Source organism: Pagrus pagrus, assembly GCF_965226575.1.
Source record: "Pagrus pagrus genome assembly, chromosome: 7".
Classification (NCBI taxonomy): Eukaryota; Metazoa; Chordata; class Actinopteri; order Spariformes; family Sparidae; genus Pagrus; species Pagrus pagrus.
In genome coordinates, this window is record NC_140191.1 from 999,023 (window position 1) to 1,012,085 (window position 13,063).

General features: G+C 44.8%; 2 protein-coding genes and 1 long non-coding RNA gene across 6 annotated transcripts; 1 reads left to right on the top strand and 2 right to left on the bottom strand.

Annotated features, from left to right (window-relative positions):
• Positions 1-71: 71 nt before the first annotated feature.
• LOC311260248 lies at positions 72-5,397 on the top strand. The gene is made up of 2 exons (XR_014622978.1): positions 72-564; positions 4,957-5,397. It is a non-coding gene; the product is annotated as an uncharacterized lncRNA (long non-coding RNA).
• On the bottom strand, positions 736-3,089 carry rpp25l (ribonuclease P/MRP 25 subunit-like). 3 transcript variants are annotated; one of them, XM_084357846.1, is made up of 2 exons: positions 2,836-3,089; positions 736-1,700 (listed from the first exon to the last, which is right to left on the bottom strand). In XM_084357846.1, exon 2 carries the CDS (start codon positions 1,698-1,700, stop codon positions 1,023-1,025), a length of 678 nt encoding a protein of 225 aa, XP_084213972.1. In that variant the 5' UTR covers positions 2,836-3,089; the 3' UTR covers positions 736-1,022. The 3 variants fall into 3 exon arrangements, with proteins under 3 accessions (XP_084213972.1, XP_084213971.1, XP_084213973.1); XM_084357845.1 differs by having other exon boundaries at positions 2,863-3,088; XM_084357847.1 differs by lacking the exon at positions 2,836-3,089 and adding an exon at positions 1,969-2,812.
• On the bottom strand, positions 5,316-9,250 carry LOC311260244 (methyltransferase-like protein 27). Of its 2 annotated transcripts, none has more exons than XM_084357848.1 (3): positions 9,005-9,250; positions 6,070-6,162; positions 5,316-5,596 (listed from the first exon to the last, which is right to left on the bottom strand). In XM_084357848.1, exons 1-3 carry the CDS (start codon positions 9,138-9,140, stop codon positions 5,346-5,348), a joined length of 480 nt encoding a protein of 159 aa, XP_084213974.1. In that variant the 5' UTR covers positions 9,141-9,250; the 3' UTR covers positions 5,316-5,345. The 2 variants fall into 2 exon arrangements, with proteins under 2 accessions (XP_084213974.1, XP_084213975.1); XM_084357849.1 differs by lacking the exon at positions 9,005-9,250 and adding an exon at positions 6,253-6,504.
• Positions 9,251-13,063: the final 3,813 nt, after the last annotated feature.

A 13,063-nucleotide genomic window follows, 5' to 3' on the forward strand; every position in this document is an offset into this window, starting at 1 on the left:
TGAATAAACAAACTGACTCTAAAGGACAACACAATTTATGCTGTTTTACTTTGTTTATATGAGGCGGACCCTGCCACCTCCCTAGCTTCTAGCTAGTAAATATTAACATTCTGACTTTTACACAGTGCTCCTTTAAACCACTGGCATCTTGACCTCACTGTGTCTTTAAGGGTAACTGCCTCCAGTGATGTCACTCAGTGGCTGAGTTGCATTGTGGGTAACGTAGGCAGCAAGTTTTGAAAAGCTGGTCTCATTGAACTGCTGTAACACCGTTGGACTCGTGGACAGTTTAAAAACAAATGAATCAGATATTGCCTTTTTTATTCCACATTCTTTACAAAACCTGCTGCCTACATTACCCACAATGCAACTCAGCTTACATGAGTACAACTAGAGCACAAGAGCAAATTCACATCTTCTCTTTACACCGAGTTCAACTTCATGAACGAATGCATATTTTGCTCCAGCAGGTGTTGAACATTCACCTCACTTCACTCGTGTGTCTTGAAACCAGAACCTGAGGGAAAGTCCAACGGTGTCCACTGTCCACTGGGTCCATAAAAGGTCTGTTCATTTCTGATAAACATGACATTTCTCTTTTGTTTTCTCTTCCCTGCTGTCACTCACTGTCAGGACGGACAGACCTGCTGCTAGTTTGGCTGAAAACACGAAATATGATGTCGGCCATCTTGCCTCATTTTCCATTTTGTTTGTAAAGACAGAACGTGGACAGAATTTCACTCTGAAACCAATAAAATCTCTTTAATTAACTTTCTTTGACTCAGTTAGAAAACACATTTTCAGAACTCAGGTTTGAGTTTAAACTGTAGATCCACAGAAAACAGATCAGGACTCAAAATAAAACACCTAAAAAACACGAGGAACACAAGGAAAGAAAGAGCTGTTGATGAAAAAATACATTAAATTAAAGAGCTGAACAATGGTTGCAGTCCTTTCAGTGTCCAGAGTGTCTTCTTCACAGCGTTTTAGTCTTTATGTCTGTTCAGTTTGTAAAAGTTGAATCAGCTCTGTCCTTTAGCTGCCTCTCTGGACCGTCCAGCCTGGCGGCCGGGTCCCCTCCCTCTGCCGCCGCCGCCGCCGCCGCCTCCTCCTCCTTTCTTCCTCTTGTGTCCTGGTCTCTGTCCGGTGAAGCCTCCTCCCTCCTCCCTGTTGGCAGACTGAGCCCACAGGGTGTCATAGCGGCCCGGTGCCTGGTATCCAGGCTGGCTGCAGTCCAGTGGTTCCTGTGAGAGGAGGATCCAGATGGCGGGCACGTTCCTGTTGACCGTCAGGCTGTCGAGGCCGGCGGCGGGCTCCAGCGGCTCCCACACCTCCACCACAGTGCTGTACAGCAGCCTGGTGAGCTGGTGGAGACTCTTCAGGCGCCGCTTGACGATCTCAGCGCAGGTGATGGCTTTAGACACGCCCTTACCGGTCGCCGTGAAGACGATGTGTTTGCAGAGCGGCCGGCCCCGAGCTTCCTGTTGTTCCTCCACAGCCACGCCCCCTTCCTCAGACAGAGGTCGCCCCTCATCGTCAGCTGCTCGGGGTTTGGCCTCCATGCGGCTCAGAGCGTAACGCAGCAGGTTGCGGATCTTGCTGCCATCTTTGACGCGGACCTCTGGCGTGTCAGGCGGGAGGCCGGAGAACGGACAGACGGACGGCTGCTCCTCCGTCCGAGCTTTGCTGTAGTTCTCCATCTGTAGACGGACGGACAGAACAGACGGGCACAAAATCAATAAGATCTCTGATATCAAAATCACAATATGACAGATGAACAATATAGACTGTCTGATCACTTTGAACTGGTTTGATGGATTGATTGATTGATTGATGTCTATCAGGGACACTGCTGGTTTGAGTTCATTCTTCAGTAGATGAAGATAATAGTCAGACAGCTGCACGTTGCAGCAAACTAAGTTCTTTCAATTAATTTAAAAAAGCAGATTATTAATGTACAACAGTAACCTGCGTCTTTCTGCCACACGGTGGCGCCAGATCTCTCACTTCTTCCAAACAGCAGACTCCTGCAGACTCCTGACAGCGGAGTCCACGTGCACGAGTTCTGATATCAATCAGGACAACAGGAACTTTTCATGTGATCATCAGCGTGGCCTCACTGGCAGATATCTGCAGTAACGTTATGGACGCTGTGCAACCATTTAGGTAAAGACCTCTACAGAGAGCAGCACAGTCCAACAAAGATTACAAAGCTGCAGACACTTTTCCTTTGAGTATCGGGAAGTAGTCTTTTGCTAGTTTCTCACAGACAATTCGGGGTATAAATAATTAAATTCAGCGGTGAAGTGAGAGTTACATTAGTGTAAAGATGGTCATGGTGACACGTTAAGAGAAGACTGCGGTTAGTCAGCAAGAAGGTAAACTGTACAATTAAATCAAAACCACCAGTGCTTGGTGTATTGGATATATGCCGAATTAAAGAGGACATTACGATGATTTATCAACTAGTTCCGTCTTGTTCTGTCATGAATGCAGCGTCACCGGTGACGAAGAAAACGTTAAATCTACAGTGTTTCTAACGGGGAACCGCGCTATAACTTTCCTGGATGTTCCCGGCGTCCTAAAGGCTCGACAAGCGTTAAACGGATAAAACCAGGTGGAAGTGAACTTTCACTCTGAAACGATCCAACCGAGACTCATTTCAGCTTCACGTATTTCAGCTAATGTTTGATAAACTGACAGAAAACTAAACCGAAAGGGTGTGTTAGCAAGCGGGGCTAAGCTACATGCTAACAGCCTTAGTTTACATTCACGGAAATGTGCCGAATGCAAAAACACAAGAGATCCAGATTCTGTGTTATAATGTCAACTCACATGTGAATTATAGGTTTAAAATCTCACCAGACGGGGTTTTTATTGGCTACTGAACTCTCCACATGTTTACTTCAGCTGCGACGCTTTACGCTGCCGCACGTCGATCCACACTGTCGCAAACTGTCGGCTTTCGCGGAATCACAGCAAAATGGAGGCGTTGAGCAGAAGAACCATGGATGATGTATTATTACTGGATACCGGACCGGAAAATGGCGGTCGTTGATTTCAACCATGGATCTATACATCCATGATTTCAACGGAGTCGCTCGTCTGGCGCATACAAGAACGAGAAGAACACCCAGTTTTGGCAATCCATGTATGACTGGTTAAAAAGTAAAACAGATAACATCACACCCTTTAATAAGGATCAAGTGTTGGTATACAATGAAAATGTCCCCCCAAAAATGTCTGATCTAATCAATATAATTATAGTTTTAGGCAAATATCACATACACACTTGTAAGTGGAAAGGTAGATCACCCTCATTGATGTAGTACTGAGAGTACTGTGAAGCCTTGGGTCTGCTGGCAGATGAATATGAAGGGATTTGTGGGCTGAGGCTGCCGTGCGGTGCAGAGTGTCGGGCGCAGAAGAGTCTCAATTAGAGAGGATGCCTTGATGTGTGATCTTGCATTCATTTATTTATTTATTTATTTTTCCTTGTTTTAATCTTATTATTATTTTTGACAAGCCTTGTAGATTTTATTTATGTAATAGACGATAAATGCAATTTATGTTCCCTTTGAGAGAATTTGTAAGTATTTTTGAGAAGTTAAATAAAGTTCATGGAGAAAAAAAAAGAAGAACGAGAAGAACAGCACAGCGCGCACTCTTCTTCTTCTACTCGTCACTGTAACTACGTTCAGGACCGCAGCGCCACCTATCGACGTGAATGATCGTAAACGTGCAAACAAGACTACATAAGAGTTTTACAGGTTTATTCAGAATCAGAATTCCTTTATTTGTTCCGCAAATGAAAGAAAGAAATAGAAATGACTCGTATATACATAATATTTACAATATGAACACTGTAATAATATTTACAATATGAACAGTGTGATTATAAACAGTGTGGTATTTTTATTTACAAATAATAATAACATTGGGTATTTAAAGATTGTCCAGTTAGTGCATTCCACCTGAATTCTACTTTCTGACTCATTAATTATCGTTTTAAAGGTTTATTTCACCCAAATACTACTTTGCCTTGCAGTTCACCTTGGTTGCAATGATGTGCAATTTGTATAAATAGCAGAATTAGCTAAAAAATCATGTACAGTTGATACCTCGATGTAAAAGGTGCCCTGAGAGACAGAGACTTCTGTTATGATCTGGTGTGATATAAATAATATTGACTTGACTAAATTTCAAACAGATGTTTTAAAGGTTAGAAAAAGTGAAGATAGAAAGAGAAACAGCGATGAGACATCAGACTTGTTTATAACATCAATCAAATCAAACTTTATTCACTTTCAGGACTCAAACTTATTTGTTATTCGTCTCACTCCCATTATCTCCAAACGTCCCACAACCGTGGTCCTGAAACTACAGCTAAACCCCACTCGTGTTTACAGCAGTGGAGCTAGCATTAGGTTTGTCCTGAGGGTGGCGCTAGAGGAAATAAAATAAAATCTCCATGACAACCATTTACCGATCAAGAAATCTATCATGTTATCTATCTAAGATAACACTGATGGACAACAGGACGGACTAGTGTCACAAACAAAAGGAAATGTTGTTCTTCAGCAGTCACACAGGACCAACTGCAGCTTATTGAGTCCATCAGTTCAATTGTCTGAGGGACAGAAAATGTTTGTGTGAGCTGTGTGAGTCCGTTCACTACGAATCATTGACTATTTCTTTAACTTGCGAGATTTAAAAGGTGAATAATCTTCACTCCTGTTGATCAGCCTGACTGCAGCAGTGATGCGGAGGTGACCTCCATTGTCGGGTGTTTCTGTTCTGTCATGTTGACTGCTGACTGGAGCTGGAGGGGAAATGGACTTTACTCCATGAACGTAATGTTACAGAGAGGAACCAGAACCAGAACCACTCAGAGCTTCACCTCAACTCTTTAATGTGTTAAAGTTTTCTTCTCGTTATGTTTGGTCTCGTTCTCAGACTTCCTCTCTGACTCTCCTGAAGTTACAGCGACAGACGACCAGATGAAACTCAGCGTCACCTCGAGGACACTGGAGGATTTCTCTGCTTGATCTTTGTTGGAAACATTTGTGATGATGCGAGAACACAACTCAACGACATGTGGAACAAAGGTCGAGTCATTTTTGACATTTAAAGAAATCATTCTTACAGAATATATCTTTAAGGTTAACAACAACAACAACAATGGAAAAGGATGCTAATATATTTGACATTTATTGAGAAATGTTTATTCCTGACACGTTGGACTGTGATACAGTATGTATGAATCATATTTGTTGTAACTGAATATTTTGAATTGATTTTACTTTCTGTTGAGCGTCGCCATCTCTTCTGTGCTGTATGATTAATCATTGATTTAAATCGATGGATTTCTTGTACAGGAAAACATTCCCACTAAGGTATCGCTCCTCCTGCTCGTCCTTCCTGTCTGCCTCGGTGGTCAGATATGGGTTTTCCATGTATCTGTCCGTCGGTTTGTTTCCCACCAGGCTCCACAGTCCCTCGTCCTCCATCAGCTGCAGCTCTCTGTCCAGATCCTTCTTGTATCTTTCTTGTACTGCTCCTGGGTGTGGACCTTTTGCTATACAGATGAAACCTCCTGCGACGACACAAAACATTCAGCTGTACTACGAAGAAACACAAAGCAACAAAAAATGCAAAGAGAACAAAATTACAGAGACACAAAGTGATACACAAAATGACACGTAAAGCAACTACAACAAGACATAAAACAAATACAGGAGACACAAAAATTAGACACAAAACAACCATAGAGATATACAACAACTACAAGATACAAAATGAGATGTAAATAAACCACAAAGAACTACAAAACAAACACAAAGAGACACAAGACTAATACAAAGAGAAACAAAGCAACCAAAAAGAGACACAAAACAACCATAGAGATACAAAACAATGACAAAGAGAAAAAAGACAACTACAGAGACACAAAAACTACAAAGAGACACACAACAACAATAGAGAGACAGACAGTCAGAGTGACAGTACCGGCTGAATGTGAAGACACTAAGCTGTGCAGACTCTTGCTAACAGGTGGTAGCTGGTTACCTGGCTTGGTGGCGTGGCAGAGCTCCCTGACAACGCTGACGGGTGCAAAACCGGCATTCAGAACACCGACGAGGATCACCACATCAAACATACCTGAAACCATCAACAGAAGAGGAAGAAGAACCAGGTTCATTTTCCAGAAGTCTTCCTGTTTCATATTTTACTGTTTCAAACCGGGCTCACCCTGTGGGTTCACCATCTGCAGGGACAGGCACCGGGCTCGTGTGCAGTGTACAGCGGGCTGTTGTTGCACTGTGCTAGTCATGGATTGAGCATAAGATGATTCATAAGAGTACTACACCACCTTTGGCCAAAGGTCAATAATGGACTTTGTCGTATCATCAGATCTGCGGCTGTATGTCCTGGACACTCAGGTGAAGAGAGGAGCAGAGCTGTCAGCTGATCACCAGCTGGAGCTGAGTTGGATCAGATGGACACACCTGGTAAACCCAAACAAGCAGGGGCGGGCTGGGGCTGAAATTCAGCCCGGGAGCTTGGTTTGGAGAGGCCTTTTATCCGATCGCATGACGGACGCAAGTGGAACCGTAATTTTAACACAAATACTTTATTTGCCGTATAAAAACAATCTAATGATATTAAACACAACACACACAGATTAGTCAGTCAGTAGAGTGTATTGAAGTACATATGCTCACACATACTATGCATACTCATACCACACACTGTGTGTGTGTGTGTGTGTGTGTGTGTGTGTGTGTGTGTGTGTGTGTTTATTGATAAGTGTAAAAGAGCTGTATGATTTAAAGGTTGCATGTGGTGGAGGATGAAGGTGACTGGACCATAACATTCCTAATAATAAGCCCATCCACTGACATAACTGCAGGAGTGGATGGGCTTATTGTTTCTGTGTGTCTGGAGTTGGAACGTCAACATATGACATCTTAATATAATATAATTCTATGCAAAGACCTATTGCCAACCCAGTCCTGCACACTGCACCTGTACCTGGCACTGGTTCCTGCTCCACTTTCCTCCTCCTTGTTCTCCTCCTCCTCCTGTCCCTCCTCGTCTGTCTCTTCCTCCTCCTCCTCCTGTCCCTCCTCATCTGTCTCTTCCTCCTCCTCCTCCTGTCCCTCCTCGTCTGTCTCTTCCTCCTCCTCCTCCTGTCCCTCCTCGTCTGTCTCTTCCTCCTCCTCCTCCTGTCCCTCCTCGTCTGTCTCTTCCTCCTCCTTCTCCTGTCCCTCCTCATCTGTCTCTTCCTCCTCCTCCTCCTGTCCCTCCTCGTCTGTCTCTTCCTCCTCCTCCTCCTTGTTCTCCTCCTCCTCCTGTCCCTCCTCGTCTGTCTCTTCCTCCTCCTCCTCCTGTCCCTCCTCGTCTGTCTCTTCCTCCTCCTCCTCCTTGTTCTCCTCCTCCTCCTGTCCCTCCTCGTCTGTCTCTTCCTCCTCCTCCTCCTGTCCCTCCTCATCTGTCTCTTCCTCCTCCTCCTCCTGTCCCTCCTCGTCTGTCTCTTCCTCCTCCTCCTCCTGTCCCTCCTCGTCTGTCTCTTCCTCCTCCTCCTCCTCCTTGTTCTCCTCCTCCTCCTGTCCCTCCTCATCTGTCTCTTCCTCCTCCTCACTCCTATGACTGGCAGTATCCTGTCCCTCTGCATCAACTCCAAGACTATCACTGGCCTTGTCAGCTCATAATAACAATAACAGTAACAATGATGAACTTTATAGCACTTTTGCAAAGAATTCAGAGTTGGAACACAAATACAATATAAAAATCAACATAAGAAAAGCGCCACACACTCACAGTAAATGAATTACTCACTTTAATGTATTTTTAAAACTCTCAATGGGCCTGAAAATTACAACCCCACCCGACCCAGCCCGGCATACCGGCATTAATTGTCTGGCCGAAGCTGCCGGTCCGTGTCGTCGCTGGCCCGGCTGACACGAGCCGCGCTGACCTTCGCCCCTCCACCAGGAAAAGCATCCTGTATTAACCTTTTTTTCTTGTTTGCCCTTAATTTCTCTGCTCCACCATCTCTTTCTCCGGCTTCTTTCTTTTTAGCATGTTTGCTAATTTGAATTTATCCCGCTCCTCTCTCTTATTTTTCAACAGGAAGATACCGGTTTAATGACTGACTGAGCCAATCACATTTCAATAGAGACAAGGATCAGCTCAAGTTGGGAGGGGGCGCTCGTATCCCCCCTTAATATGCAAAATATTAGATTGACCCAGTCTGATATCCAGTCACCTGCGGCCGTTTTCTGGGGTAAACAAACGTTCCGACCTCCGGCCGGTTCGGCCTGGAACAGACCGGTGTCGTTTGGGAATACTCCCAAACCTCCCTATGGCCAGCCCGCCCCTGCAAACAAGTAATGAGGGTGAACTGGGACGGGCTGAGTCCATCATGTCTCCAACTCCCTAACACACCTGTGCTCCTTTCTGTAAGGCTAAGTTTTGTCATGCTCCAGCCAGCACCTGCACCAGTTACCCACCAGCCTGCTAACCCCAAACCAGAGACAGGTCCTGGGCTGGTTAGTCTCCAGCCTGGTACACCTCCCAGGAGTCTCCTCTCGGCCATCATCCCACTAGCTCCTGGGTCGGCCGAAACCTTGTCTAGAGCATCATCCTGGGTTGGCCAATGATCCTCCTGCTTCTGAGCTAGCCGACATCTCATCTGTTTCTGGGTTGGTCAATGCTACTCTTGACCCTGAGCCTCTTCCTGGGTCGGCCGACACCCCTCCAAGTCCTGGGTAGGCGATGCCCCCTCTGCTGACCTACAGTCAGAGCTCCAGCTGCCCTGCTTATCCCCTGCCTCATGGCCCAGGCCTGCTCCTCATTCTGAGCCTCTTTGCATTCATTTTAGTTATTTATTGAATAAAACCCTCATCTTTAATGATCAGCTGGGAGGGAATCAGTGTGTTTGCATGTGTGTGTGTGTGTGTGTGTGTGTGTGTGTGTGTGTGTGTGTGTGTGTGTGTACCAGTCTCTGCAGGCAGCCGTTGTGTTCCCAGTAAGGCCAGTCTGAGGTCCTGGTAGAGGCCGGTCTTAACAGCTTGGTCCAGCATGCCTTGACTGCCGTCCACTCCCACAAAGTGCCTGAAGCCCAGTTCAAACATCTGAACACCAGAGGGAGACAAACAGCACCAACAGTGAGTCTGAACCTGTAGAGAGCAGCCCAGGTGACGGCACAGGGATCAGGGAGCAGCTGGAGGGTGTGGCTGGATCAGTTCATCCATGTACACAGGTACTTTTGTTTTAAAATGAAAACGGTCTTCAGCCAGACAAAGGTTTTGGCACCTTGTCAGCGTTGATCTCTGTCCATACTAACACACCTGAAAACACACATCACATGACCACTCACGTACACTGGGCATGTACATACTGCACTGCATGCAAATCTCATAATTAACCGGTTGTTCATGATTTTTCTGAGTCACATTGAAAAGTAAGGCAAGGCAAGTTCATTTGCATTGCACAATTCAGACACAAGGCAGCTCAAAGTGCTTTACAGGGCCATACAAATGACATTAAAAGAAATTAAAAATTGCATTTAAAAGACATTAAAGCAAGTTAAGAAATAGGAAAGTAGGCTAATATAGAATAGGTTTAAAAGAGACAAGAATAAGAATAAAAGTCACAGTGCAGTTCAAAGCCTTAAAATTGCTTCAGTGAAAAGCAGAAAGGTCTTCAGTCTTGATTTAAAAGAGGTGAGAGCTGGAGCAGACCTGCAGTTTTCTGGGAGTTTGTTCCATAATAACTGAACGCTGCTTCTCCATGTTTAGTTTTGACTCTAGGGACTGAAAGCGGACCTGAACCTGACCACCTCAGAGGTCTGGATGGATCAGAAACCATTCAGTGCTTTATAAACCAACAGCAGGATTTTGCCATCTATTCTTTGACTGACAGGAAGCCAGTGTAAAGATCTGAGAACTGGAGTGATGTGATCTACTTTTTTGGTTCTTGTTCCGACTCGAGCAGCAGCGTTCTGGATCAGCTGCAGCTGTCTGATGGACTTTTTAGAGAGTCCTGTAAAGACACCGTTACAGTAGTCGAGTCTGCTGAAGATAAATGCATGGACAAGTTTTTCCAAATCCTGCCGAGACATAAGTCCTTTTATCCTGGATTTATTTTAAGATGATAGTAGGCCGACTTTGTAATTGACTTAATGTGGCTGCTGAAGTTCAGGTCTGAGTCCATGATCACACTGAGGTTTCTGGCTCGGTTTGTAGATTTCAACATTACAGATCGAAGCTGAGCAGAGACTGTGAGTCGTTCTTCCTTGGCTCCTAAACAGTTATTTCAGTCACTTTTTTGTGTTTCATTTCAAAGGAATTGACAAATGTTTGAAATAAAATAATTGCATTTACTTTTCACATGTCGCATAAAGTCTTTATGTTTTTTAATTTGGAGTGAATCATGAAGGTTTGATACATGTGTGACTGCGTTAAACTTTCCAAATAATATTATTAAATGGTTCATTTTGCCCAAGTAATGCTTGTTCAGCACTGGATTGCATTCCTGAAGACGTACCTAAGGAAAACTTTTAGTGAATGCAGACGCGTTATATCTCAAAACTGAGCCGAACATGAAAACATGCTGTCACGCCTGCAGTGTCTGCTCTGAAATGGACTTTTGTTTCTCACCAGTTTAGCGACCAGTCCAGTGCCACAGCCGACGTCCAGAACCTGAACCTCCTCACGCCTCCCGCAGAAGTTGGCGTTCAGGAAATCTACAGCCAGATGTGCTGGTCTGTAGTTTATCAACATCATATCCTGTTAATGGTACATGTGTTAGTTCTCATCAACCAGTGACCGATGACACACACAACACTGTGACTCAGAGCAGCAACAGTTAAAGCCGATCAGCTGAAGATAAATGTGAAACTTCTGTGATGACTGACGAACTGTTCCTGATCATCAGAACACAAACGTTTCCACAGACGTGGAGGACGATGAGTTTCTGTCACGGACCTGTTCGTACGTCTGAGCCCAGCGGTCGTAGAACTTTGTGGTCTCCTTGGAGTCGACGTAGTCACAGGACTGAATGGACCTCTTTATATCGTCCACAGTTCTGCTGCAGTCGGCCATGATGACGAGACGACTTCAAACCTGCTGCAGGGAAGAAAGACAGATGCTGATCTTCTTCACTGTACCAACATGTGAATCCTGACTGTCAATCATCGTGTCATCATCGTGTGACAAGTCTAAATATTCTGAACCTGCATCTGAAGATCAGATCTGAGTTTCTCAGTCAAGTGAATCTCTTTGGGTTTTTGGACAAAACAACACTGGTAAAGACGTCTCCATGGACAAAAGACATTTGAACTCATCAAAGCAAATGTCGACACATGAATACATTACAGCCTGACTGTGATGAAAGTATGAAAGCAGTTTGAACTCACCTGTGTGGATGTTTCAGGCAGAGAAGCAGATGTGAGTGTGGGAGCAGTGGTGACAGAGGCAGCTTCTTCAGAGCTCATGAGGTGCTCAGACAGGTGAAGTCAGGGAAGACCTGTTTGTCCCGCCCAGTCTGAAGTCAATCACAACCCAACAGACACACACGGAAGCTGCACAAACTGCACCCGCGATCCACTGCCGGCATCAGATCTCAGTCTGATACTGACTTTTGTTTTTTAAGTTACTTTTGTGAATTATGATTCAACTTCAAACACCTGGAGTCTCATCAGGTTCTGATCCGGGACGTTTACAGACGGGAGGAGAGCTCAGAGATTACGATTTGAACTTGTGGACTAAAAAAGTGGATTCATCTTCACTCCTGCTGATCAACTTGACTTGTGTCTCTGTGGTTGTTTCATGTCTCTGTGTGGTTGTTTCGTGTCTTTGTGATGTATTGTGTCCAGAGGAGGATTAAGGTAGTCATGGGCCCCTAGGCTATTTTTAATGTCCCCCCCCCCCCATTATGCATCATGCTCTCCCAGAAAAGATGTAATTTTGCACCATGTGTAACAGTGCAGGAGAATATTTGGCAAACATGATCCACCCACACTCCAGTTAGCACACATTTATTGTAACAGCCTTCATCGTAACAAAAATACAACAGAAAGGCAAGCGTTACAAGCTTTCAGCTTTCAGACAACGTCTGCTGCAACAGCACAGACTGCCCTGTTCTATAGCAAAGGCACAAATCAAACAGTGGGGCTGAGAAACAAATTCAACAGAAGCATTACCACAGCAGCAGAGAACCTGCAGGTGTGTGTGTGTCTGTGTGTGTCTCTCACAGATCTGAAACAATAACAATCACAATAAGCATCTTATCCCAGTGGATGTGCCCGTGTCTCACCCTCCTCACTAGCTTGAGAAGATGATGAGCCACGCAGGTCGCGGTCAACGTCCTCCACCTCCGCATCTCCTTGACCCCGACAACCAGCAGCCTTAAAATATCCTGTTAATTTAGGAATCTTCGCTAATAGTTCTCTGTCCCTTTTTTTTTTCTCCCGCACTTTTCGCTTCTGTGCCCCGCTGGGTTTTATGTCAGACATTTTGCCACTGCAAAATTTTGGTTGACAGGTAACGGCGGGTGATGTGATCTCTGCTGAGTGCTTAGGGTTGTTCGCTAACCTTATCTTACAGCTAATGTACAGTAATCTGGCTGTTTGGGACAAATAAACACAAATGATCCTGCCATCAAACACTTCTCTGACTGTGAACACACCGTTAAACCTCCACTGCTGATTCAAATCTCTCTCTGTGACTCAGTCGAGCCGTGTTAAAGTTTTCTTCACGTTATGTTTGGTCTCGTTCTCAGACTTCCTCTCTCTCTGACTCTCCTGAAGTTACAGCGACAGACGACCAGATGAAACTCAGCGTCACCTCGAGGACACTGGAGGATTTCTCTGCTTGATCTTTGTTGGAAACATTTGTGATGATGTGAGAACACAACTCAACGACATGTGGAACAAAGGTCGAGTCAATCTTAGACAATTTTAATGCAGAATTGTCACAGATTAAATCTTTGAGGTGAATTAATGACTTTTCATTCAGCCTGAATTCAAAACACCAGCTGTCATGTGAACGCTGTG